At 37.6% G+C, this 27,827-nt stretch overlaps 1 protein-coding gene across 1 annotated transcript in view; it reads left to right on the plus strand.

The window, feature by feature from the left end:
• Nucleotides 1–25,609, plus strand: part of TMPRSS15 (transmembrane serine protease 15) — a 112,179-nt gene extending 86,570 nt beyond the window's left edge. The window contains exons 20-26 of the mRNA XM_078071539.1: nt 1,463–1,558; nt 4,842–4,891; nt 5,060–5,234; nt 16,839–17,020; nt 17,586–17,681; nt 20,900–21,039; nt 25,454–25,609. Of these exons, the coding sequence (XP_077927665.1) occupies nt 1,463–1,558; nt 4,842–4,891; nt 5,060–5,234; nt 16,839–17,020; nt 17,586–17,681; nt 20,900–21,039; nt 25,454–25,609 (895 nt within the window). The remainder of the gene's footprint in view (nt 1–1,462; nt 1,559–4,841; nt 4,892–5,059; nt 5,235–16,838; nt 17,021–17,585; nt 17,682–20,899; nt 21,040–25,453) is intronic.
• The last annotated feature ends 2,218 nt before the right edge of the window (nt 25,610–27,827 follow it).

The following is a 27,827-nucleotide window of genomic DNA, read 5'->3' on the forward strand; positions in this document are numbered from 1 at the left end:
GGTGTTATTACATGAATAGTCATGATTTGTGTGCTAGATACTTTTATCTGTTTATAAAATTAAAGTGCAAGATGCTGAATTCTGGGACATTACATATAAGCTCCATTGTTCCAGTTCTCTGTTCAGTGGATGAAAGGTACCAGACGAACACTTTCAGTTTTTTTAAGATACTGTCCCATCCGAGAGAGACAGGAAATACTCTCAACCTACTTCTTTTCTTCTTATTGATCATAACAGCTATAAATGTTCCTTGGAAGTTCCCTATACACAGATAGAAAAGGGTCGGTGTTGGCTACAGCCTGGGGAAGACACTGGATCTTCTTTTGAAGAGGCAATGGGTGGATCCTTTGCGTTATTCCAAAAGATAAAAACTGTATCATCTCTCTGTTAACCAGAAGTTTCATACGAGGATTAAAATCTGGAATAAATGCAAGGCAGGAAACAAGATTAGGAACTGCGACCCTAAAAGCTTCCAGCTAAGCCTAGGGAAGAGAGTCAGGATAACGGAGAGAAATCTTTAATTACGGTTCACAGTTGAGAGCATGGGTGTAACATGTTTTCAGGGATAAGAAAGATTAGTAACTTAATGTCTTTTGTCACATGGAGACTGTCTGTCTCTCCATCCCACCCTGGCCCATGAGTGGACACTTGAAGGTCCAGGCTACACATTGTCTTTTTAGAGTAATCACATAGCTTCTGGCTTTACCTTAGGGCTTGTTAGACTTTGAATTGAATGAAATATCAAGAACAAAGAAACATTTGGAAAAGCAAACATTGAAGATATTCTTTTTCTAGGTTGTTCTTAGGCTACATGCATTTTTTAAAAGACGGATTACACTCGACAGGGAAAAGGTTTAATAAATTACGTGCAGGGGCGCCTGGGTGGCTCAGTCGTTAAGCGTCTGCCTTCGGCTCAGGTCATGATCCCAGGGTCTTGGGATCGAGCCCCGCATCAGGCTCTCTGCTCGGCGGGAAGCCTGCTTCTCCCTCTCCCACTCCCCCTGCTTGTGTTCCCTCTTTCACTGTGTTTCTCTCTGTCAAATAAATAAAATCTTTAAAAAAATAAATAAATAAATAAATTACGGTGCAGCAATTCTGTGATGTTGTCATTAAAATTGATCATTATGGAAATTATTAAATAACATAGAAGAGTCAAATGAAAAAATCAGATACCCAAGTAATATTATGCACTGATTTTAACTTCATTAAGTAATATATGAGCATGCAAACAACCAGAGACATTACACAAAAATTAAAATTATATTTTATGTCATTATGGACAATTCTATTGATTTGTACCATCTTTTAGATAGCAAAACTTTTGAAGTTTTATATTAAAATGTTAGTCGTTTTGTATGGAATCCCATAATTTATTTCAATGTCCACGGCATTAAATAACTAGAAATTTAGGTCTGGGGTCTTTGTTTGTGTTTTTGTTTTGTCTCTATGTGTCTTTCCCTAGGAGTGGAAATTCATCAATGGCAATCTTCTCTACTGGAAGTGGACTATTTGTAAAATTAAACACAGCACCTAATGGCAGCTTAATACTAACACCCAGGTGAGTCCCAAAATCTGTTCTTGGACTAATTGTACATGGGCTGGAAAGATGATGGATTTTGAAACTTGCCAGGTTTTAATGCCACCACATACTAACCATATAACCTTGAAAGTTATTTATTTTTTATTATTATTCAGGTAATCTCAAATAGTACCTAATTGATCCTATCCAATAACATTGCGTAACCCTTATGTATATGGTAAGACAGTCAAATGAAATATTGCATAAATAATTATGCAGCACACTGATAGAGATTCAGTAAATTTTACTTCTATGTCCTTTCTATCCTTACCTTCAGATTCATAAACAAGTAAACCCCCAAAGAAAAGAACTGTGAGAGTTGGGATAAGTAAATCCACTGTTGGTCTGACTATAGAGGGCGACTCAAATTAGCTGTCAACAGAAGAGAAGAGAGAGGAGGGAAAGTCACAGTATTTAGCAAAGAGAACATGAACTTTAAGTGAAGGAGACCAGACTTCTGGTTGTGCCTACATATTCTCTTTTGCTCTTTAAAATTAGGTTAATTTTTATAGCGTTTACTAATGTTTAAAAAGAAACATTCTTCCTGTATTCAAAGATCTGTTTTAGCTTACATTATGTCATTTCTCCTATTTGGGCATTAATGATATTTTTTGTTGAAATGGGCTTTTGAATTTTACAGTTCCATTAAGGGGCAGCTGTGGGGGGGAAGACAGTAACTTCAAGAAGAAGCCGTAACTACTGACAAAGATTTAAGATGTCATTGTTGGTGCATTCGCTTGCAGTTTTTTGAATAACATACTTAATGGTGAAAAATGAAATTATGTAATTATTCAACTATTCATGAAAAGTTATCATATCTGTGAGCTCAACCAGTAAGACAAATTGATAAAGGAGTATTTTTAGTGCGAAGGACTTTGCAATTGAATGTTTCATATGAATGTTTGCTGGGCCTTGACCGATACTATTAGTCTCATAGAGGGTGAAGCAAAGCATTTTCAAGTGAGAGAGCAGATTTCTAGATTTCCTTCTATAAGCATGTCTAAATTTACATTAGCATTATAGATCTTGAGCAGCTTGCACTCTGAAAGTTTCTTTTATTTGTATCTTGTAGACATTTAAGAATAAGAAAAAGAACAAAGGAAGAATATTTTTTAAAATTCATCTCAGTTATGAGCATGTTTCAGAGCAGAAGTCGGTTATTCCATGCTTATCAACAAAATGCCAGTATCACTGATGTCCCTATTGTCTGTATGCTTATTTTACTCCAAAGAGGTCTATGACTTAGGGAGTCTTGCTCTACTCTAAGGCCGAGGGAACAGAAGCGTGGTGTTGATAAGTGACTGGGACAAGTCTTCAAAGCCTGGGCAACCCCACATCCCTCTGCTTTTCCACTCTACCATGCAATCTTCTAAATTCCCCAAGGCAACAGCTCACTCTAAATAGCAGTTCTGGAAAGGAGAAAGAAAGAAAAAGCATAGCCTTTTCAACAACAAAAAAAGGCCATGTTGTTGGGCATATATTGGGAGAGAAATTAGTTCGTTTTGTCAATACAATTGATATAGACCCATCCATTTATATCACAATAGTGCCCCACGGGGCTGAGAGAAAGACATAGGATCATCGTGGCATTGTCTTTCTTCATGTCCAGAGGGCTAAGTTAACTCTGATTCCAGGACCGTAATTCTATTTCCCTCCAATCTCTCTAAATATACATGGACCAAGTGTGGTTTCACTGCTCATTCTGACCAGAGACTAAGCAATTTATTCCTCTACACTGAGACAGTGCATGTGTGTTTGTGCATGAAAAGTTTGACTAACTGAAATGCATGGAGAATGGAAAAGGCAAAGTTCAGTTCCATTTTCTGGTTAATTTAATAGTTACTTTTATTTTAAAAGCTTATTAAACTTTTCTGTGCTTGATAAAAACAATTTCATCAGTTTTGTACGTACCACAGAATATTAGGCATCATTTAATATCTAAGAATGCTGAGCCGTTTTGAATATGGATTTTCACTGAGTACTGTAGATATAGAAAGAGTTTGGATGAATTTGAGAGTATGCTGGAAAGCATCCTAGAAACTACTTCTCTCCCAACTGTGAGTATAAACAGAAGGGGAGTTTATTGAGGCTTCTTCTTTAGGGAATTATGAATATATATATATTGATACACCCATATCTAGGTGGATACACATGCATGCACATTGCTTATTAATAAAACATAAGTATATTTTCTTATATTTCAATTGAAATTACCTTCTATGCTAAAGGATATATCAATTGGGCAATATGAACGCATATGATTTCAAATAAATTTATCATGTATGTTCCAGAAACACTGAATTGCATTGATTGTATTTGATCTCATATGGATTTGGGGTCTTGCTTTGTGTTTTTTGTTTTGTTTTTCCCTAAAATTTCAAACACCTAAATAATATGCACAACAGATGCAGTTAAATTTATAAATAGAAATCATTACAATTACGGGTGTATGTGTTTGTTTCACCGTGACCAGTATCCATTGTGGCCACATCAGGAGAGTGTGGGCAAGTACTTTAATTCCTTGTATTATACTGATCTCTAGTGGTCAGGAAGTATAACACATTTTTAAACTATTTTCCTTTGTTTAAATTTGTGTTTAAAATAGAATTCTCAGCTTTGAAAAAAAGTTGGTATCCAAATATTTAAACAGGTAGTGAGTTTTTAAATTATATATGCCTACACTTTATATTTTCTTGTTTATATATTTATTTCCCTTGAAAACAGGGCCTGTGATCAATCGTTGAATTTTCTGAGTGGAGTACGCAGCCTCATGCGCAGTGCAGGGCACTGAATAGTTGTCTGATTAGCCATACTGAGACATATTCTGTATTATACAATGATTAAATCCAAGGTTGGTTCAAGCAAGCTAAATATAATTATCATTTATTGAATGTTCATTGTGTATATGGCACAATAATAACTCCAGTGCAAACGTTTCTTTTACTTCTCACAAAATTCCAGTAAAGTAAGTACTACTGCCCACATTTTGTGGATGACAAAACTGAATCTCAGGGACACGGAGCAACTTATCCAAAATCCCATGAAATGTAAGTGGTAGAGTTCAGGGCTCAAACTCAGTTCAACTGAAGTTTAACCTCAGGAGGAGGTTAAACTGCTGTGCCTGTCAGCCTCCCCACGTTTCATATATGATACTTACATTTGAAGGTTAATTCTACTAAAAAAAATATGTTAAAATGCACTATGTTCTGTTTTAAGATGTCAGGTGCACAATTTCTGAAATATAATTGTTCTTCTATTACAGTAAACAGTGTTTCCAAGATTCACTGATTCTGTTACAGTGTAACCATAAGTGTAAGTCAACATTTTGTTATGTTTTCTTTCCTTCAAACCTTCCCTTTAAAATTATGAAGAGAGTGGGCATAGCACCTGAAGTTCCTCTGTAGTGATCCACTCAGTTTTTATGATCAGAAGAAATCCACCAAAATAAAATAGATGCTCTTTCTTCAATTATTTTAACAGCATGCGGAAACAAACTGGTGGCCCAAGAAGTCAGCCCGAAGATTGTCGGAGGAAATAATGCCAAAGAAGGAGCCTGGCCCTGGGTGGTTGCTCTTTATTATAACGGCCAACTGCTCTGCGGTGCTTCTCTCGTCAGCAATGACTGGCTGGTGTCTGCGGCGCACTGTGTGTATGGGTGAGTGTGACGTCACAGTGTCCCCTCCCAAGTGACAGGACGACAGCAGACACTGTGCGTCCCGTTTCGTGCCGCCTCACAAAATCATCCCATCGGGGAAATATTCCTGCTTTGTATGACATTATAGAGTACCAATCATTTTCCCACTAAAATCATATCTAAAAATTGAGAAGGTTAAACGAGAAATCATTCCTCATTAGATACTTGCATCAAGTGTTGTATTTCCTACATACACAAAAAAATTGAAATTCTTGCCTACACAAGGTAATCACTTTTAAAGGTGTAAAATTCATATTTAATGTATAAGTTGCACTGGTTATCATCCAGTTAGGCCAATATTTCATGTCAGAAATTGTCCGTATCAAGGGACGCCTGGGTGGCTCAGTCGGTTGGGCGGCTGCCTTCGGCCTGGGTCATGATCCCAGACTCCTGGGATCAAGTCCCACATCGGGCTCCTTGCTCAGCAGGGAGCCTGCTTCTCCCTCTCTCTCCCTCTGCTTGTCCTCTCTCTGTCAAATAAATAAAATCTTTAAAAAAAAAAAAAAAAAGAAAGAAAGAAATTGTCCGTATCAAAAAAGAGCATGTTTAAATAGCCCTCAAGGGTGCCTGGGTGGCTCAATGGGTTAAGCGTCTGCCTTTGGCTCAGATCATGATCCCAGGGTCCTGGGATCGAGCCCCATGTCGGGCTCCCTGCTCAGTAGGGGGCCTGCTTCTCCCTCTCTCTTTGCTGCTCCCCTGCTTGTGCTCTCTCTCTCTCTCTGTCAACTAAATAAATAAAATCTTTTTTAAAAAATAAATAAATAGCCCTCAAGTTACAAATAAACTGTGCTCTAAAAGTTCATGTGTAAGGACTTGGGATAAAAATGTGTCCTTCTCAAGTCAAATCTCTTTTGCTGCTACCCATACCTAAATCTTAGAAGTAATATCAAACCATATCTGACTCTTTTTTCATTACATAATATATGTTGAATTCTAGGATCTATCTTCTCCCTCTAGAAGCAGTCATGCCCAAAGCAGTGCCACAGAGGAAAATAGAGCGGGCGGGGGACAGGGAGAAAAGGAGGAGAAAATAAATATTCTTGGGCCCAAGAACATGTTGATTTTCTACTTTTGCATGAGAGAAGTCACCTTTCTAGGTAATCCCATTCTAACACTTCTGAATTAGGCCAGGAAAAAAGGTAGCTTCCTCATAGAAGATTCATAAACCCTGACCTAGGGCAGTTTCTTGTCCTAAGAAGCCTCCAGAGAATGACCTGGGCTGTGAGGATTAGAATGAGCCTCTCTGTGGCCAGCATCCAGAATCTCTGAGGAAAGAACTATGTGTGCTCAGGAATGGAAGACATATCTGCAGGTTATCAGATCAAAAAATTAACTCCCTACCAACACAGACATTGAAAGTTCTTGGATGTATGGAGACAAATTGTTAGACGCAAAAGGTTATGATAGTTGTTTGGGAGATGGGGGTGAGGGGCAGAGGGAATGAGCATTAAAGGGTTGATCCCATCGGGCCAGAGTGAGGGCAGACCTGAAGTCAGAACCCGAAGAATCTGAAATGAGGACCCATAGCCAGATCCCAGCTTGACTAATCACCTGGACTCCACAAGGACTACCCAAGGTACTTCCCATCTACACCCAAAGCTCTCTGATTCCATGCATCATACCCTCTATCTGGATGAGTAAACTACAGCCTCTCTCATACATAAACTGCCCCTTGGTGACTTTTCTGCCTCTTGATAATTACACTTGAATCTGTTTTCAGCCACACCACAACGGTGTCTATCGCAGTCTATTTTCCCCTCCCCTGCTAACCATGACTTTAACTTCCACCTCTTCATGCTCTATGCCTTGGAATGCCACAGGTGGGCAACCTAAACCCAATTTACAAGTCAAGTACCTTTAGCTACAGATTCATTGTTGTCTATTGCACAAAGGTAGGTCTTAGTAAGTTAGTGACCTCCCGTATTAACCTTGGATTTGGTAAATTAGTCCATTTGATGTTCTTGCAGAACATGTGCTTTCTAAATGTCAGCCAGGCTTGCAGTACTATTAGTGACATCTTTCATTTATCTACCTTACAGATGTACTTATTGTAGGTCAATGCTACCAATATCATATCTTTTTAAGCCACAAATATCCAAAGGAAATAGAAAACCAGTTTCACCTAATATACACGTGTTCAGTCATATAAGACATAAAATGTGTTTTCACACAGTTTCAATCTGAACACAAGCAAACACAAGTGTAAGCTGTAATAGAATAGAATTGTGATGAATTCAAACTCATCCTCACCAACCTTGCATTTTGCTCTCCTTAGCCACTCAGTGGTATTATTTCTTCTTTCCCAAGAAATGTATATCTGGTTCGGGTGTTTTAACCTGCAGGTGGCTAAATGGTTTAATTGGACAACTCTTTCTACTGTCCACACTCCCGTTCCCATCCCTCAGCCATATGGGTGTCATTAAATTTCCCTCTGCCTGTCCTTTTTTCTCTGTCACTGATTTGTCTTCTTTTTGAACATTAAAAGAGAGATTTGGACAGTATGGACCAACTTTTCGTGGCTTAAAGGCAAGGTTGACTTAAAACCAGAGGATAGAATTTTGAACCTGCTTATGCTATTGACCTCATGTGACTTGGTGTCTTTGTTTCAATATCCTCCCCCACAGGGTGTTCAGAAGGAGATCTACCTCCTAGAGTGATTATCAGGACAAAAGTAAAATGATGCAATACTTTTGCATACTGGGAATCACATAAACGTACAATAAAATTTTTATTGTACTGCTGTTCCTGTGCAGGAAAGGTCCGTGCAAGAAGAGTTTAATTCTTGCCCAGGAGACGTTCAGCATATTTATTTTCTAAACTTTTTATATTGCTACAATTTCGAACATGCACACAAATTGCAAATAATAGTACAGAGAACTCTTGTATACCTTCACTGAGTTTCACCAAGGGTCTGCATTTTATGCTATGAAAACCTTATGATTCTTTCATTCTCTCCAATCTGGAAAAATATTTATTTTCTGAATCACCTGATAGTGGGATTAGACATTGTGCCCTTTACCCTGTATTTTTACTAAGAACAAGGATGTTTTCCTACATCATCACAGGAAATCGTGGGTATTTAACATTAATGCAATACAATTATCTAATCTATAATATTATTCATTTTCGTCAATTGTCTTAAATATGCCCTTTATAACCTCTTTGGTTTGTTTGTGTGTGTGTTGCCCAAGAACCAATTCAGGATAATGCACTGTATTTAGTTACTACACCTCTTTCATCCTCTTTAATCTGGAATAGGCTTTCTCTTTCTGTCTTTCTTGTCTTTGATATTTTTAAATACAGCAAATTATTTTATAGAAAGCCCTCCTATTTGGTGAAACCCTTTAAGCTTGCCCCCTTGTTGGTCTTGATATATCTCCATTCTTTGAGAACTTCTTTACTTTCTGCAAAATAAGATGTTCCAGGTTCATCTTGTGCTTTGTCCACCCTAGTCCTCAAATCAAGCTTTCTATAGGAGACCCCAACTCCATTTAGCTAATTTTAGTTTCTTCTACATAAAAAACACGATCTTGTGTGCTCCTTGCTGTTGCCGATATGTCCTACTCCTAGACCCTCTCAATAGATATAGCTCCATCCCTACAAATATGAACTCAAAATGACAACTCCAATTAAAATAGATTGCCACAGGGTACGTTCTAGTCTTTTCTCCTTCCCTATTTGCAACACTTATCTCCAATAATGAGAAACCTGTTCCTACAATCCACAAAATATGTATGGATCTACAAAACAAGCAGTCTGAGAATTGCTAACCCTACCACGGTAAAGCAAACTCACCATATAGAGTTTAGTATTTGTTTTTCGCTTTTTCCCACTGACATAAAACAAATGCATAATCTTAAGTGCACAATTTGATGGGTTTTGAAAATGCATGCACCTGTGTAACCCACACTCCTATCAGGACATGAAACATTTCCATCACATGCAAAATTCTCTTATCCCTCCTTCCCAGTCAGTCACCATCCCTGCTTCCAGAAGCAACCACTATTCAGCCTCTTGGGTGGGCAAGTATATATAGATTTACCATCTGGATCACATCTATTATATAGACATACACTGGTGATGAAATTATCCATAGAGAGGTCAGTCTTCTATTCGTTAATTTAGCTCTTTAGAGAAGACCAAATACATGTATCTCATTCCTTATTGAAATAATTCCTTGAAACAGGTGTTAATATTCCTGAAATAGATTATTTCATATATGAGGTGCTTGTGGGTGTGGCAAGAAATACATACTACTATTTACACTTTTTTTTAAAGATTTTATTTATTTATTTGACAGAGAGAGACACAGTGAGGGAACACAAGCAGGGGGAGTGGGAGAAGGAGAAGCAGGCTTCCCGCTGAGCAGGGAGCCCAGCACAGGGTTCGATCCCAGGACCCTGGGATCATGACCTGAGCCGAAGCCAGATGCTTAACGACTGAGCCACCTAGGTGTCCTTACTATTTACACTTTAGCATTAAATTAATTAAACTGATGTAGCTAATAAAGCTTTGAAGCAAACTTTTTAAATAGTTAAGTATTGACCATAAAATAACATAACTTAATTGATACTTCTATTACAACTTAAAATTTGGATTCTTTTGAATGCCTCAAACACCTTAAATAGGACTAGAACACAGAACATATACAAACATAGTACCTAGAAAATTATTTCATTTCTACTTAAACTTACCCTAATATACAAACATCATAGGTTTAATTCATTTCTCTATTTATCTGCCTATTTGATGATGGCTTTAGGAGGTTCAATATATTATCTCCTTCAGGTTGCAGAAATACTATAATACCTTTTCAAGATAATAGTAATTTTTGCAAATGAAAAAGAAGTGCATTTTCTTAGGCCAGTAGAGATTTCAAGATTAGGTTAGTGACTTACTGGTTTTTGGTTATAGGGTAGGTCTTGGGTACTTTTTTAAGGTATTTCAAGTTTGAGCTGCTAGTCATCTTTTTGATAGTTAAAATTCTCTTCTTGTATCACTAGGACTTTTTAGACTGATGCCTTTCTCATAGGTTTTATCAATTTCCAATCTGATGTCTCTTCCTTAAAATTATGTATTTGTAAAGACTCCCTTGGCCCATCTTATGTAGCCTATTTTCTTGATGCTATTCTTTTAGCACTATTTTTAATAATGTATTTTTCTTTTTTTGTCACTTGTTTTTTGTTCGGGTTTTTTTTTAGTTTTATTTTAGTTTTTACTCCCTTTACCAATTCCACACACACACACACACACACACACACACACACCACCCCTGCCTCTGGCAAAGCACTTTAATAACATATTTCTTATTAGAAAGTATCTCATTATAGTTGTAATTCCACCCAGAAGTTCCAGTATTTCCTAGAAGCTCAGTGCCAGATCTCTGAAGTTATCTCTACTTTGAGAACTAGTTCATCATCTTGAATCACATTATTGGACTAGAATAGATTAGAATAAGTGTTGTTCTAAGTTTTGGGGAAGATGGTACTCTACAGACAAACAAAGTCCTTGCCCTAGAAGAACTTTCAAATAAATATTTTATTTTAGGGAGTGATAAGTGCAATAAAGGAAGATAAAAGTGGCATAAGCAGAAAGCAAATGATGGGAGCAGGGGGCTTTATTTGGATACAGTATTTAGAGAAAGCTTCACAACATATGAAAATTGAAGGAAGATCTAAAGAGATGAGGGAGAAACTTAACACAAGTTTCTGGGAGGTAACATCAACTCAAATGTTCTGGGGTAGGAGCCTGTTCTAGAAACCTCAAGAAGCCTGCTGTTGCTGCTGGCCAGGAAGGGTTGGCAGATAGGAAGGAATAAGACTGGAGATGTAGGCAGGACCAGATCCTAGGCCCTGGTGAGGACTAAGGAGGCCATGATAAATGAGATGAGAGGCCATCTAGAAGGCAAAGAGTGACATCATCTGGAGAGGAATCTGCTGGGAGGAGCAATAGTGAAACCAGGGAGACCAGTTAGAAAGAAACAATGGTGGCCCTAGGATTGTGGCTGAGGAAGCTAGACAAATGGCTGGATCTCATTCATGAGTAAGTTCAGGTGGATAGAGTTACAGACAGATGAAGAGAAAGGGCAAAGGCAGAGTCAAGGGTTAGGGCTTGAGCAAACAGGGTGTGTGTTGTGTGTGTTGGTATCATTTACTGAAATGAGGATAATGAGAAGAAACAGGATTGCAAAGAGAATAAGAGTTCTGAGTTTTTTATGTTGAACTTAGGACTTCCTGATAAAATCCAAATGGTACTGGCCAATTGGCATATGGCATGTGAGTTCAGAGGAGAAGTCAATTATTGAAACACAAATTTGGAAATTTTGCACATATTGTTGGTATTTGAAGTCATGGCATTGGGTAGGATCATCTAGGGGGGTAGTGTAAATGGAGAAGAGAAGAAAGCAAAAAGCAGAACTCAGGAGTATTCTAGTATTTGGATTTTGAGAGGAACAAAAGAGCTGGGGGAAAAGACAGGAAAAGCAGAGAATGAATGAAAGGAAAATCACAAGTACCCAGAGAGTCCTGGAAGTCAAGTGAAGAAAGGCATTCAAAAATTATTCCTGAAGTTTGTAGACATAACCCACCAGATCAAATGATGCTGAGGATTATTTCGCTTACTCCTTGTTCCCTGTACTTCTTTTTCTACCACTTAAAACAAATAAAGGCATACCTCTAGTTTGAAAACAGGTTTCTACTTAGTAGTTGAACTAAAAATACCCTTATGTGTGAAACTCTTGTCCTTATTAATAAAAAAGAATAACAGTTAAACATATCCTCACTATTCATCCTTTTTCTTTTACAATAGAACCACCTTTTATACACCTTAATTTTTCTCTTTTGAGTTTCATTATGGACTCATGGCCCTTCATTAACAATTGATTTTGTTAACTAGAATAATTATTATGATTATTATATGATACTTAAATTGTTAAAACTGGCCATTATTATCCCATTTAATCTAGCTCCTTTGTTCTTCTAAAATTACCCCTAATAGTCTGGAAAACTTTCCTTTTTCTTTCAAGTTTTCATCTAAATTCTAGTTAGTTAACATAGAGTGTAATATTAGTTTCAGGTGTAGAATTTAGTGATTCATCACTTACATACAACAAACAGCCAGTGCCCATCAAAACAAGTGCCCTCCTTCATCCCCATCACCCATTAATCCATCCCCCCTGCCCACCTTCTCTCCAGCAACCCTCAGTTTGTGCTCTATAGTTGACTCTGTTTCCTGGTTTGCCTCTCTTTTTCCCCCCACCCATATTCATCTGTTTTGTTTCTTAAATTCCACATATGAGTGAACTCATATGGTATTTGTCTTTCTCTGACTGACTTATTTCACTTAGCATTATCCCCTCTAGATCCATCCATGTCATTGCAAATGGCAAGATTTCATTCTTTTTTATGGGTGAGTATTATTCCAGTGTGTGTGTGTGTGTGTGTGTGTGTGTGTGTGTGTGTGTAGCTCACATCTTTATCTATCCATTAGTCAATGGACATTTGGGCTCTATTCTTGAAAAATTTCTTACTCTTTAACAACACCATATTTCAGGGGCATTCTAATTTTTACGTGCCTTAAAAAATGGAACTGGTTATCCTCATAGGAATCTTTTTCCATTCAGTGGAGAATAATAAGAGAGACCTAACACGCTGTGCTGGGGGTAAACTTTGGGGTTGGCAGTGAACAGACTTGACTATAAAGTACCATCTTTGTTAATGGTAGAACAGAAAAAATTTTCAATGTAGAGTTATGGGTTCCCACTGATTTTTCTTCCTTTCAGCATAGTGTGGAGCTCATCATAACTTTCTTACCCTATTCACTTTTTACCACCATGAAAATCCCATTTACAAATGAACTTCCTCATACTCTGAGTTGGGACGTTCTTTACACATGAACACGTAGCAACTTAGAGCGGTATAGCACTAGTTCCTCCCTGCTGGTGCAACATCTAAGGAGCACCTACTGTGCACCAAGAATTGTGCTAGTCTTTGAGGTGATAGAAGTCAGGAATACATGTCTTTCTGTTGCCTCCCAACTTAGGCCTTTCTTTCTCTTGCTACTAAGAAAAACATTTAACAGGGCAGGCACAGGTGAAATGCAGCAGAAATTCAGCCAACCTCCCCTACCTCAAGGTAGCCTACTTCTGCCATCTTCAGCCTGTGCTGGATTGGGGCTTGCCTATCCAGTGGGGCTATCTCCTGTTGCCATCCCCATCTGTCTTCCGTCCTATAGCTTTTCCTTGTTTCACTAGAGTGTAGATGTTTTGAGACAAATATATTTTTTAAACATAATAAGTATTCCCTCCTCATCTGCACTGATTTTTCTGAAGGCTTTCTTCTCCTGTCCCTTGGCTTTTGATGAATGGAAAAGCCAGGGAGGATTCTGTATTACTCAATATCCCAACAGTAATTACGAAGTGCAGATTCTTGGGTCCCACTCCAACCTTCCAAATTAGAATCTCTGGAGGTGGCAATTAGGAATCTGAATTTTTAGCAAATTCTTCAGGTGATTCATAAAACTGAGTACCACGGGCCAGAACTTCTGTATTATCAAGTCTTTCTTCTGAGAGAAGACACTAAGATTGCAGTAGAATGTAGTCATTCGAGTGGTGCTTGTGCTAATGTGGGCTTGTGGTGGGGAAGCTAAGCACACAGACACGAAAAGTTATGTGGAGCAGGACTTGAGAGAGAAATGCAGTTGATACATGTTGGAGGAATATCTCCTTCCTAATGTACGGCTTACAGACGCAGGAGAAAGAAAAACATGAAAAAAGGCTATTTCCCATGTAGCACTATAACAACTTTGGAACTCATTAAGAATGTGTCAGATTAATATTGCTGTAACTTGTATTTAATTAGACCAATAGCTTGAAGCATGTATGTTTAATTTTCACAGTCCATGGTTCATGGATTGGTTTTCTACTCCAAACCTTAAAATAACAAGATGAAATGGTGATTACTAAACTTCGTGCTGCCTACAAGCTCTCTCATAGCAGTAACTAATATTTATTGTTCTCAGAAGGAGTACAGTACTTACAAAAGACATAAGAATTTGGGAGGTTAGCTACTAAACTGCATTATTTTTTCTTAATTGCAATTTTTTTAAAGATTTTATTTATTTAGAGAGAGAGTGTGTGAGCAGAAGGGGCAGAGAGAGAGAGGGAGAGAGAAAAAGAATCTCAAGCATACTCCCCACTGAGTGCAGAGCCCCGCTTGGGCTCCATCCCAGGACCCTGAGATCAAGACCTGAGCCGAAACCAAGAGTCAGATAGACAACCAACTGAGCCACCCAGGCGCCCCTGAACTGCATTATTTTGTCATTGAGTTAAATCTATAGCAAATAACTGCATATATCTTGCTGAATCTTCGTGTAAGTTTTCCTAAAGATAAAATATGTAGAAAGCATTTAAGAAGACAATCCTATCATTTTTTAAAATACATGCACTCTATTAACTTCAAAATAGAACCTCTATAATGGGCTCATACTCCTTTTGAGCAAATTTTATACCATTAATGTAATTAATATTATTTATAATATGAATATTAACATAATGCCTTGGTTAATAAAATATAGTTATAATGCAAAATATAATGTGTATAAATAAATATAATTAAATGCAAAGTAAGAAACATGGTGTGGTAATTGTAAAATTAATTTTTTGTAAATATTGAGTTACTATATATTAAATGTTTAATAAAAAATACAATTTAAAGAAAAGAGTAACTCCCTGTTACCTGTCAGCCATACAGGTATGCTAGCTAGTCAAGTGACAACCGTGACCAGCTGAGCTTTAGGAAACATACTTAAATGTGTGATATGGAAAGAAATTCAGAGATGGGACACCAGGAAAGAGATTTCATTCTATCGCCTCTCTTGGAGTAGGCCAGTGTGGGCAGGGGAGTCCCAGGGCACAGTGGGAGTGGGTGCAGTCAGAATGTCTGAAATTATCAGTGTGTCCAGCTTGGCTGAAGTACTGATTCCTCTGACCTGGAAAGGGGAAAGTGAAAAGGCCTCCTGATAAGCAAACAGAGCCTTCACAGCACCATAATACCCTCCTGGCCCAACATCTGGGCATTGGAAGAGCTTCCACCAACCACTAGGAGCAGAGACATCCTCCCCTTCCTGAGCCCAGATAATCCAGTAACAGAGCATGTCTCTCCTCCCAACCCTGCCCTCATGTTCGCGACCCTGCCCACAGAACACTGCCCAGAGCCCCTGGAAGCACCCCTGTGTGCTGGTGCAAGTACAGCCTCTGAAGTCAGACAGTCCCAGTTCAAGTCTCTGCCCCACCATTTAAACCCTCAGCGCCCAGTTTGTTCTCAGTGTAAAATCCATAGCACGGTGGCAAAAATGAAAAGAGTTGATGCAAAGTACCTAGCACTGCCCTTGGCACAAAATAGGTTCTCCATAAATGGGTGTTATTCTATAAAGCATGTCAGTAAGTTTCATCCGATTTTAATGCAGCGTGGTTATCTGGATGTTTGGGCATTCGTTGGCTTTACTGATGCCGCGACTTGATCAAACACGATCCTTTGTTTAATTTCAACAAAGGAATGGATAGGTAAAAAGATAAACAAATGGACTTGAAATAACTTCATGCCCTTTGTATATTTGTAGGTGACTTGGATTCTAACAGTTGAAAGACCACATTAAACGGGGCATTTGTAACTATTAAGAATTAAATCGCTAGCTCTTCTAAAATAGCAGTTATTGAATTTTGACTGCATTGTGAATATGGCTTAATTGGCTTAATTCCATGGGTTCACTAGTAGTTTCTTGTTGTGAAGATGTTGCAGGCCAAAAGCACAGTTAGAAGTCCCTGCATACTCAAACTGTCATTTAATCTGCCTATAACACAAATGTTATCCTTTACCAATTCATTATCAAGGGCCAACATTATGTATGGAAAATTATTCGAGTTTACTGGGTATGAAAATTACTCGAGTTTGTATGTTAGATTGTAAACATCGTAATAGGTTTTATTGCTTGCCTTAACTTTGTGTAAATTCAGTGACCCCCTAAACAAAAGAATGCTCCTGAACCTCCTTCCTGCTAGCTGGGGTTCCCTGCAGAAACCCTGGAGCAAGGTGCCATCCCCACAGTGGAATGGGATCTAAGGCAGTGGTTCTCTAACTTGGCCATACGTTAGGATAAACTTGGGAGATTTAATTTAAAAATAACATATATTTTTGAAGTCCCTTCTCCCCATTCCAGACTCATTAAATCAGAGATAGAGAAGGGGGAGCAGGTAACAGTGTTATTTAAAAGAACTCCAGGTGATTCTAATGTGAAACCAAAGTTGCAAACCACAATCTAGAACTACAGATCAAGAGATGATCTAAGAGAAGTGATAGAAATGAGCACTAATTAAGGCTCTTTCTATGATCTGACCAGAAGAATAAAAAATTAAAGGAAATGTTTTTAAAGAAGAACCATTCAGAGAAATTCAAGAATATTTTAGGATGGGCACACATAGTTCTGAAATACCTACTATATGAGCAGCATCTTTAGAAAGTAACTATGGTGGATGGAGGGTTTCTTATACATCTTTTTCATAATCTTCAGGAGAAATTTAGAGCCATCTAAGTGGAAAGCAATTCTAGGCCTGCATATGACATCGAATCTGACTTCTCCTCAAATAGTAACTCGGTTGATAGATCAAATTGTCATAAACCCACATTACAATAAACGGACAAAGGACAGTGACATCGCCATGATGCATCTTGACTTTAAAGTGAATTACACAGGTAAAAGAAATCCGTTTTTGTCATCTTATCTGGCCAAATCAATTCAAAATTAGATTTGAAATATTATCAGTACCAATGAATTAATAGTCCATAAGAGTTGGATAATTTGTTCTAGAAATCATTATAATTTAAATGGAATTGGGGGATAGAGCGAAACATATTCAATTATCTTCATCAAGGTGCTTAAGCCTCAGAACATTTGTCCAAGTGTCTCTTAATTGGTCCTAAAGAACAGCCATCCCAAGATTTTCACAGAGCTGACACTGTAAGTAGCATGATTACTTAAAATCAAATATAAATGATCAACTCTAGAACTAAGACATTGTTTACATTCTTAAAGAGCAATTAGGAGACAATGTAGAAAAGGCTCCCAAAGACCACCAGTGATACCTAGTCCATTGTCAAAGAATGCCACCCTGAGATGCTTCTTTCCCCTAAGACTGATGTCTAAAAAATGTTCAAGCAGCATAAATCAAAAATACAAATTTTTTAGATAAAATGTTGAAAATAATTGATTTTTAAAACTTGTTAGAAATGTATGTTTGTTTGTGTTTCGTTTTTCCAGATTATATACAACCGATTTGTTTACCAGAAGAAAATCAAGCTTTTCCTCCAGGAAGAATTTGTTCCATTGCTGGCTGGGGGAGGATTATACATCAAGGTAAATCATCAGACTCAACAAAAAGAAAATGCCTACCTGTATGAAGGATGCCATTGCACTATCTTGTGAATATTTTCAACATATTTTGCAATAGCTCTTAAAAGCACTGTCTGGCTTATTATATTCATATACTGTGTATTTGTATAGTTTTTTAAAAATTCCAGATTGTATAGAGCACACTATAAAACTATAATCCTTATTTGAGGAGAGTCCAAGCATCCCCCAAACTTAGTACCTCATCTCAGTATTATAAATACTCTGATAAAGAGAAAAGATACGTCTATTTGAATGAATACTACAAAGGTTACAAAATTTATTTTTGTAAAGCACCTGGAGAAAGTCTGGTCAAAAGCCAAATTACTACCTGTTACATTTTCCAAATCAATAAAACTGTCTTATTTATCACAAAAAGGCCTCACACTCCCATTCCCTAAAAAATGAGAAGGGAATCCCTTTTAACATGAACATGCTGTGGGGTCCCTGGGTGGCTCAGTCGTTAAACGTCTGCCTTCGGCTCCGGTCATGATCCCAGGGTCCAGGGATCGAGCCCCGCATCGGGCTCCCTGCTCGGCGGGAGTCTGCTTCTCCCTCTCCCACTCCCCCTACTTGTGTTCCTGCTCTCGCTCTCTCTCTGTCAAATAAATAAATAAAATCTTTAAAAAATAAATAAAAAACATCAACATGCTGAGTCAGCATACTCAGATGTGGCACAAATCTTACACTAAAGACTATAAACTGACTCGTTGGCATTATTTAATAGGATGTTTTCAAAACACAGAAAAGATGTATATTAAAACTAACTGAACATAATTTTTTACAAAATTCCAGTACTTCATTCTCTCTAAATGTAACTACAAGGCACGTTGGCTTCAGAATTCCTAATAGGAGTTATTCCCTCTAGAGCAGAATTTTGACTACCCATTAAAAGTTAAGCAAAAAGGAAAGGCACTAGATAGTCTGGTGGGAGAACCCAGCCTCTGGAGTGGCAACAGATCATGGCCAAGATATTTAAAAATCCTAATTGTATAGGATGAAAAGCCACAGAATCTTGTGGAGAGGTGCAGCTACCAGAAGGAAAGCATTTGCAATTAAAATGCCCTTCTTCCTCGTAAAAGAAAGGATGACATTCTAAGTCAAATCTTTGCCTGATGATTTCAACAGAGGTTCTCCACGGCAATTGCATTATGTCGCTGAAATGCCTCATGTCTGCTGTCCATAAAGTGTATTGAAGTCAAAGTCTGTCTCTTCTTTTATTTCCTCCACTTGAAAGATGCCATGATTTATTAAATTTGAAATCTAAAGAGTAAAAATGATTCCTAGATAGATATTTTCTCTATCAGACTTCAAACAAAAAGACATTTATGGCCACAATGTAGACTCTTCAAAAACAAATTATCCCCTAACAAAATTTAAGACCCTTTATTCCATAGGAAATGGGTATTTCTTCTAAGAGCTGAGTAAACTTGGCTCACATTTACTTATTGTTACTAAAGATATGCATTTAATTGACTTAAGAAGGGTCTCTAAGAGTGGTATGGAGCCAAGGAAAATCTGTATCTGAGATCAATTTCATTTAGGAATAAATGGTCAGATCATGTTTAAATACTTCCTGGGTGATGGAAATTTTAATGAATTTTATGAACTTTGTCTTATGATTTCCAGCTACTTAACTCTGTAAAACTCAGTTCCCCCTCCCCTTTTGAGTATATTATCCTAATTAGCTAAGAAAACCATGAACATATTGTTTACTAGGAAGAAATGAAGTGATATTAGTCGGTTAAATTACGGCAATTAGTAAACTTAAAATAACTCTACTGACATTTTTATGTATGTTTTTATGTGTTTATTTTCAATTATCCTTATGGCAATTCATGTGGACAAATAAATATTAAATATAAGAACACTGCTCAAATTTTTCTTTACCAAAGAGTTTTATCATATACCCATCCAGTCTTTTTTATTCCTGGATGAGCAGCAAAATAGGCTTTGCTTTTATCATAGTTTATACTAAAAACTAAAGTCTACCAGCCCATCCTCAATCTTTATAGAATGAATAACAGTGAGATGCTGAATTCCCTCCTCCATCTTCACTTCTTAAAGGCCAATGTCAAACTTTCAAAGTCATCTGACTCCAGCAGGAAATCGCCTTTTGTGCACATCCCCCAACTCCTGTTCACTGTCATGCTGGTACCTTGAAATTGGCCCTGGTTGGAGTGTTTACATCTGGCAAATGATACATATTGGGGATTTTTTTTTCTTGAAAACCAGCATTAAACATTGACCAACACAGCACTGAGTCATACATACATACATTGGTTTGCACCTGAATTATATACATACACACATGTCCATGTACATAACTACACGCATGCACACACACACACAAACACACGTTTCCTGTTTAGTGTGTGGATTAAACTTAGGTGGAAATGATGTCACATATTGTTGCAATAACACTGTCTGTCATATGCACTAAGTTATCATCAACTTTCTGCTTCTCTTGAGGAACTAAATAGAATTGCTAATTATTAGAAAGTGCTTATCAGGTGCCTTTTCTAAGTCACTAGACACCTGCTTGCTTCACATTCTTCTTGGGATTAGTATTTGAGTAAACAGAGAATCATGCTTCCAGTAGATGAGTCATTTTGTAAAAAGCGTGGAAGTACACGGCTCCTTTCTCTTCACCTGCGTGTGGATGACAAGCTGATTGCCCTTAGACCAGGGCATAGTTCAGCTGAGCTTTGTCTTCTGTTCAGTGTGCACCTGCTCATTCACAGATTCTCACAAAGTTGCTGAATGCCATTATCAGGGAGCACCTCTTCAGGTGCCAAATGAAAAGCCTCCTGGATTTTGGAGTCATTGCTCATTTCCATAAATGAAACTGTTTGTGTTGGTGGGCTTTTTTTTTTTTCCCATGAGTAATACTGTAACCATTTAAAATTACTGCAAATGCCTAAGGCCTGTCTAGTCCAATCCACCATTCCTGTTAGCCCTTGGGAACTAAAGAAGTGCTTTACTGTCATCCATTTGGCAAAATCCACAGATGGGTTTTATTATGTGCTTTAAAAATACTAAGGTTTAGCATTTAGTTTCATTATATATACACACAGTACTCGATAATGAGAGTGAACTATTGAAATAAATAAGACTGGTGGTGGCTCATTCAGTGATGCATGTTGGTGCCTTCTGATGGCTGGCCGCATTACCATTTGGAACAGGTCCTACGGCAAACATACTGCAAGAGGCCAATGTTCCTCTTCTATCAAATGAGAAATGCCAACAACAGATGCCAGAGTATAACATTACAGAAAATATGGTCTGTGCAGGCTATGAAGAAGGAGGAATAGATTCTTGTCAGGTAAGTACGTAAAACTGTTCGCCCTACATCTCCAGAAAGCATTGCTCTATAATGATTTTATGGCTTCGTAACAATTAGGGAGTAAAGAAATCATCAGGGTTTTAACTTCATTTCTTCTTTTACCAAACTGTGACTCTTTGTTTTTTATTTGTGGCCTACTTGCATAGTATTCCTAGGGTGGGTGTGAGCATTAGAAATAAAACTCATTTTGGGGGTGCCTGGGTGGCTCAGTCGTTAAGTGTCTGCCTTCGGCTCAGGTCATGGTCCCAGGGTTTTGGGATCGAGCCCCGCATCAGGCTCCCTGCTCAGCGGGAAGCCTGCTTCTCCCTCTCCCAATCCCCCTGCTTGTGTTCCCTCTCTTGCTTTAATAAATAAATAAATCTCTTGCTTAAATAAATAAATAAAATCTAAAAAAAATAATAAAACTCATTTTTAAGAACAAATATTAAAATCAGATGTCTTTAGAGCTGAGGCACAAAATATGAGTGTGTGAGAGAGTCAGGTAAATTACGTAGTGCTGACGCACTGTTGACCTGGAGAGTACACACCTTAGCTAAATCTAGTTCTAATTCTTTAAAACCCTATACAAACTTCAAACAAACACACAAAAAGCAAGTCGGAAGGCCAATTTCACCTACTGGCTTCCAATTTTCAACCTTGGTTTTGAGTATGAGCCAGGGGTCCAGTGACAAGACATAATTTTCTGCATAAAAGCAACCTGGATACGCTGGTTAGAACCAGTCTGCAGCTAACCACTTGTAGGAAGGTTAAAAACTAGAACTTACTCAATAGCCTGGCATAACTCTGGACCTGGAACCCATATACTAGAATTTTCATCTTATCGTTTACATTTCATTTTAGAGATGTAATAACATGATCTCACTGAATGTCAACACTGCAATATATTGGAAATATCAATAGCTCTTGACTTGCATGACCACCAGAGAAACTCCTACCCATTACCCTCATTGAAGACAAGAACATCTTATCACTTAGAAGTAAGGTAGCCATCTATTAGTGCCATGAAATCCACATACCCTCAACAAATAAAAAGTAAATTCTGCCAGGTTTTAGAATTATTATTCATTTTTAGGTGCAGTATAGAGTATCCGTGAAAGCAGAGATTCTGGGCTCAAACTACTTATTTCGCCCTTGCCTAAATACTTACGGGTGAGATTTTGGGCAAGTCACTTAAGTTTTATTGAGAGATTTAAAAATCAGGTAACACATAGAAGGCAGTAAGCACTCAAAATATTAACAATTTTCACTATGAGACTTTGGAAAAAAATTTTCTAGCATGTTTTCTGTACTTGAAAATGAATAAGATGTTGATCATTAACATCTACTGGATTAGATTAAACCTGATAGCAGTACTGAGCAAATGAATAACTTACAAATGGGGATGCATCAATTTATGCCATGGGGAAATCTTTCACTTTGTTAAAGTGTAAACAACTTGTTACATATATTAACACCTATGTCACCATAATTCGACTTGATACAAGACTTTTTTTAACAGACACTTAAGCAGATGAATCTTTATATGTATCCTCGAGTTAAGTCAGTGTCTCAAATCATGTTAAATTTTTCAGCTTAGTTTTTCATTTATTCTGCTTTGTTGAACACTTGCAAATTCAAGACAAATAGGATGGCTTTCTTCTTGTTTAAAATTTATCTCTGGATCTTATACGTTCCTCTTAAAATGAAAAGCGTGCTAAAGGTAAGATATATTGCCACTTAGAGGGAGATTTATAGAATTATTGTTCAGGTGGGAAATCAACTGTACAACTTCAATTACAGTTAATGGGGGCTGTGTGGCAGGGGCCTCATGCACTAAGTAGAAAATATGATCACGGGTGCCACTGATATTAGAGTTACATTAAGCCAGTCACTTGTGCCAGATCTCTGAAATCTTATGTTTGGCTCTGATTTCTAGAGAGTCTAAGTATGTTATCCATTCACAAGTAGGAACGTCCACACACAGGCCAATATCCTGTGTAATATGTTATCGTGATCGAGTAATCGATAGTCTAGAGGGTCACATGATCTTCTTTGTTCAACTTTAATACTGTGTTATACAAGAGGATTAACTGATTAAATAAGAATACCTTTAAAATAATGAATATGCTACAATTGATACATCACTTGAATGAGCTCTTTGAAGCATTATTTTCCCCCCCATGATGGCAAAGAATTGGCCTTATTAGTCATTCATACATTCTTAAGTATCTTCTGGCTTACCAAAGGCTTGCGTGAGTGGGGTGGTTGTCTGGATTTTAAGGCCCCACAGTGGCTGTAGAAGTCCCCTCTGTATAGATTGAAGTAAATGACACAAACAGCAAACTCATTTTGCTAACTTCGCAGAGCCTTATTCTATCCCAGTGGTGTTCCAAGCATGGCCTCCAGTCCAGCAGATCAGCGGCACTTGAGAACCTGTTCAAGGTGCAAATTCTCAGGCCCCAGCACAGACCTGCTGAGTCAGCAACTCTAACCCTGGGGCCCAGCAATGTGTGTTTTAGCATGATAAAACCACTGGTATGGCAACATAAATTTTAGGTTAATACTTTATGGTCTGGACATTCACTCATATTTTTGAAGTCCATACATATCTCTGAGATAGTGGAAGAAGGAAATAGCTTCCCTGAACAAATCAGCAAATTAAGGCAAAAAGTTACATAATTGAACTAAAATGGTATAGTTAGATGAGAGAAGTGACAGTCCCAGACATAATAGGTCTCTCAACCACACAGACAACCCAACTGTTGAGCATCAAGCCTGCCGGTGGATCGCTTGAATACCGGCAACTGACCCAGCGCATGTTGGGCAATTTAAAATCCTTGTTCATGGAATCAATGTCTAGATTCTGTTGTCTTTTTTAAAAATTGAATTATTTTAGAAAATATGAAGAAAACCAAATGACTCCTTTTCAAAATACCCAAACAGTTGAGGTTTATTTTTAATAATCTCTAACTTTGAGTCTGTATTTATCTTTAACTGTTCCATAAATATTTCTGGACCCAAATTATAAACTAAGGGTTTACGATACAGAAATAAAAATCACAGTCCCTGCCTTCAAACATATTTGTTACATCTAGAAAAGAGGTAACCTATGGTTGCCAGTACAATTTATGTTCCTCTGTACCCAAGCAAGAAAAGGTGCTTTTATATACATCACATTTTTTCTCCTTAAACATGGTCCCAAAGATAATAAAGAATCAGGCAAAAAGTCCGTCAGGATATTTTTTAACACAAACTTGGGTTGAAATATTCTATTGTACCAGTGATTGCAACCAAAGTACACAAGGCTTTAAATTCCTTCATAAATATAAAAAAAGATTAAAAACTTTGCACAATTAATGTAAGAAAAATATTTGTCAATGCCATCATTAAGTAATGGTATGATGTGTTTGCATTATGTTCTTTGCATTACACACAAATACTCATGTGTAAATGAAATATAGGAATTAAATCTAGCAGAATCTGTTATAATTAATATTTTCAAAAATTAAATAATTCATCAGTTAAAATCTCCCATGAAAATATGTGTGCTTATCATAAATTATATCATTGACATGCCTATTGCCATTGAAATGTTAAGATTTTTTCAAATCTGATTGTTTACTGACAAAAAGTTAACACTGCCCAAAGAACTAAAATCAACTTTATGTGTGAGGTTTTAGTTTCTCTAAACACGCATTGTGGAAAAGGTGTCTTTTCTGCAAAGCCTCTCCCAATTCTTAGAACACTCCTCTTTTTGTTTTGTTTTTTGTTTCAAGTTTTTTATTTAAATTCCAGTTAGTTAACATATAGTGTAATATTAGTTTCAGGAGTAGAATCTATTGATTCATCAGTGCCCAGTGCTCATCACAAGTGCCCTGCTTAATCCCCAACACCCATCTAAGCCCCCCACCCACCTCCCCTCCAGCAAGCCTCAGTTTCTTCTCTGTAGTTAAGAGTCTGTTTTATGGTTTGCCTCTCTCTCTTTTTTTCCCCCATATGTTCATCTGTTTTGTTTCTTAAATTCCACACATGAGTGAAACCATATCATACTTCTCTTAATAAAATGATCAGCTTTTAATATACATTTTGGTTGGGATGCTTCTAGTTGTGCCTTGGAGAATTTCTTAGTACCTATTAAAATGCCATAATGAAAGTAAGGAAATTTTGCTATATAAGTACATCATGAAGAATTACATCGAATTATGTTTTAGTTGTCATAGTTTCTCTGTGTCCTTTCTGAGCAGCCAAAGGTTCTCATTCTTGACGGAGAGTGTTGGTGAAGAGATATGCAGATGACTTGCAATTAAATCATATTTTTGATCTTTAGTTTTGGATTGATTTGCTAAAAATAATCTTAGATGTTTATGCCAATTGACAACACATCTACAACCTTCTTTTGCAATTTCCTCTTCAGGGGGATTCAGGAGGACCATTAATGTGCCAAGAAAACAACAGGTGGTTCCTGGCTGGTGTGACATCATTTGGATACCAGTGTGCACGGCCTAATCGTCCAGGGGTGTATACCCGGGTCCTGCGGTTCACAGAATGGATACAAAGTTTTCTACAGTAGAGTGTCTCCTAAACCAACATGAAAGTCATGCTGTTTCCCCATTTCACTCTAAGGAGCATTTAAATTGAGACTTTTGTCAAAATGGCTTCTAAAAGACTTCATTCTTACCTAAGTCACTGCATGCTGAGGTGTGAGGGTGCACACAAAAAATAATCTTGATCATACAAAGTAACTTTAAAATAATATACTTTGATTTCATTGTGAAAAGCTAATCTTTCACAGAGATCATCATTTCCTTTGTTTTTAATCATTTTTATCAAATTCTCTTATTCAAAGGAATGCTATTGTAAAGCATATACTATATACTTAAACTTTGGCAAGATTAGGAAGAGAAGTGAAATAAACTGTTTTGCACAGTATGTTGTTATTTGAGGTAAACCGCTTTAAATTATCTAGTTCCAGAATCTCAATATTCTTCCCACTTTTCTATCTAAATGCATTTCCAGTTCATCTGAACATATCCTTAATATTTTCCCCAGTTATAAAAAATATGTATTTTAAGCTCATATCACAGACGTGGACTAAATTGATTGTACAGTTCTCTCAAGTTAATTAAACAGCAAACAAGCACAAGTCTATGTATCACCCTTGTATCAAAATAAAAAGTAAATTAACTGATATTGTCATTCTGTTATTGCATCATTTTTTACCTGGATTGATCATACCATCCATTTATTTCAAGCTAATATTTTTTAAGTTTCCAAAAAGTAATCAGACATATCCAAAAAATACAACTATTACAAATGGGTTTTTTTTCTGATCTATGTGTTTTACAGTGAATGTTTTTAACATGTGCAAAACTTACTTAGACACAGCTGAATCACCCATTAGAAGCCCAAAAATGTGGAATAAATGAATTTGCTTCACTGCTTTAATCTTTTGGATCATTTCCAGAGTAAGTGCAAACTTCAATTTAGCTTACCACACAAAATCTATTGATTTATTTGGGAAGAAAAAATTCACACACACACACACACACACACACACACACGCACGCACATGCACACACACGCGCACACACACACACACACACGCACACACACACACACACACACACACACACAGTTGCTTGGGTCTATACAGTCCAAAGTAACAAATGAAAGAGTAGGTTTAAAGGAGTGTAGACTGGCTTTATGGAAGAAACATGATTTGGGCTACATTTGAAAGGAATAATTATGATTGATGTATTGAAGAAGCGTTGGGGTCACTGTGTAGGTAGGGGTTCAGGGAAGTTCAGAGATTGAGGATAATAGATAATCATGTGTTGCTGTACCAAAAGTCTCTCTCTCTGGGGAACAGAAAAAGGGAAAACAATGTCATATAAGAAAACTGTGGCCAGATAATTGGGCACTACAAATTTGGTGAACAACTGTGGTATTTATTCTCAGGACAAAAATCAGGAATCCCCGAACACACTACTCCTTTTAAGACCTTTCCAATGACTTGATCTTAGAAGCAGTTAGAAAGGATGGAGAAACAGGGGTAGAGTTGATCTGTTTGATTTTACTACCTGGATATTGTTCCACAATTCACCTGCATTTCAATACACATATTAAAACTATGTTCTGAAAATACAAACACAACAGATTCACCAGGTACCATGTACTCCTTCTCATTTTCCAGAGGTCAGCTAAAAGTTTAAGGAACCCTAAGGACAGTCTCACCGTCACTGTCTAATAAGAGGGAAGTTGACTGAATGGGCCTGGATCAAGACAACAGGCGAAACCACGGCCCTCCCCCATCGCCTTGCCTCTCCCGCCATGCAGCTGTTGTGGTAGTCGTGGGGGCACAGACGATGGGGAAAGCACCGTCTCCCTTCCCTCAAGTCCTGACCGAAGGAAGGAACGCACGGTGGGGGCTTGGAGGGAAGAGGTAGATCCCAGCAGAGAAAGGGAGTGCTAAATGTGGGAGATTGGAGCTTAGAATGCAGCTGTCTGTTCTTTCCCTCAGTCTCTAAGCCACTGAAAGGGTGCCAACGCCCACTCATTTCTATTTGTCTCTAAGTTTTGCCAACCAACTTCGGTTGTGAATTGCCTTAATGAAAGCTCTTTCTTTTCCAACTTAAATGGTTTACCAGGGAAAAGATGAGGTTTAAAATGCTCCATAACCCCAACTTCCATTCATACCCTACCTCAACAGTCATCTGTCTTCCTCTTCATATACTGCCGCAAACATATCTATATTTCGTTCACTTAAAAGATTTAGACAATACCCATGG

This window comes from Halichoerus grypus, chromosome 1 (assembly GCF_964656455.1).
Source record: "Halichoerus grypus chromosome 1, mHalGry1.hap1.1, whole genome shotgun sequence".
NCBI lineage: Eukaryota > Metazoa > Chordata > Mammalia > Carnivora > Phocidae > Halichoerus > Halichoerus grypus.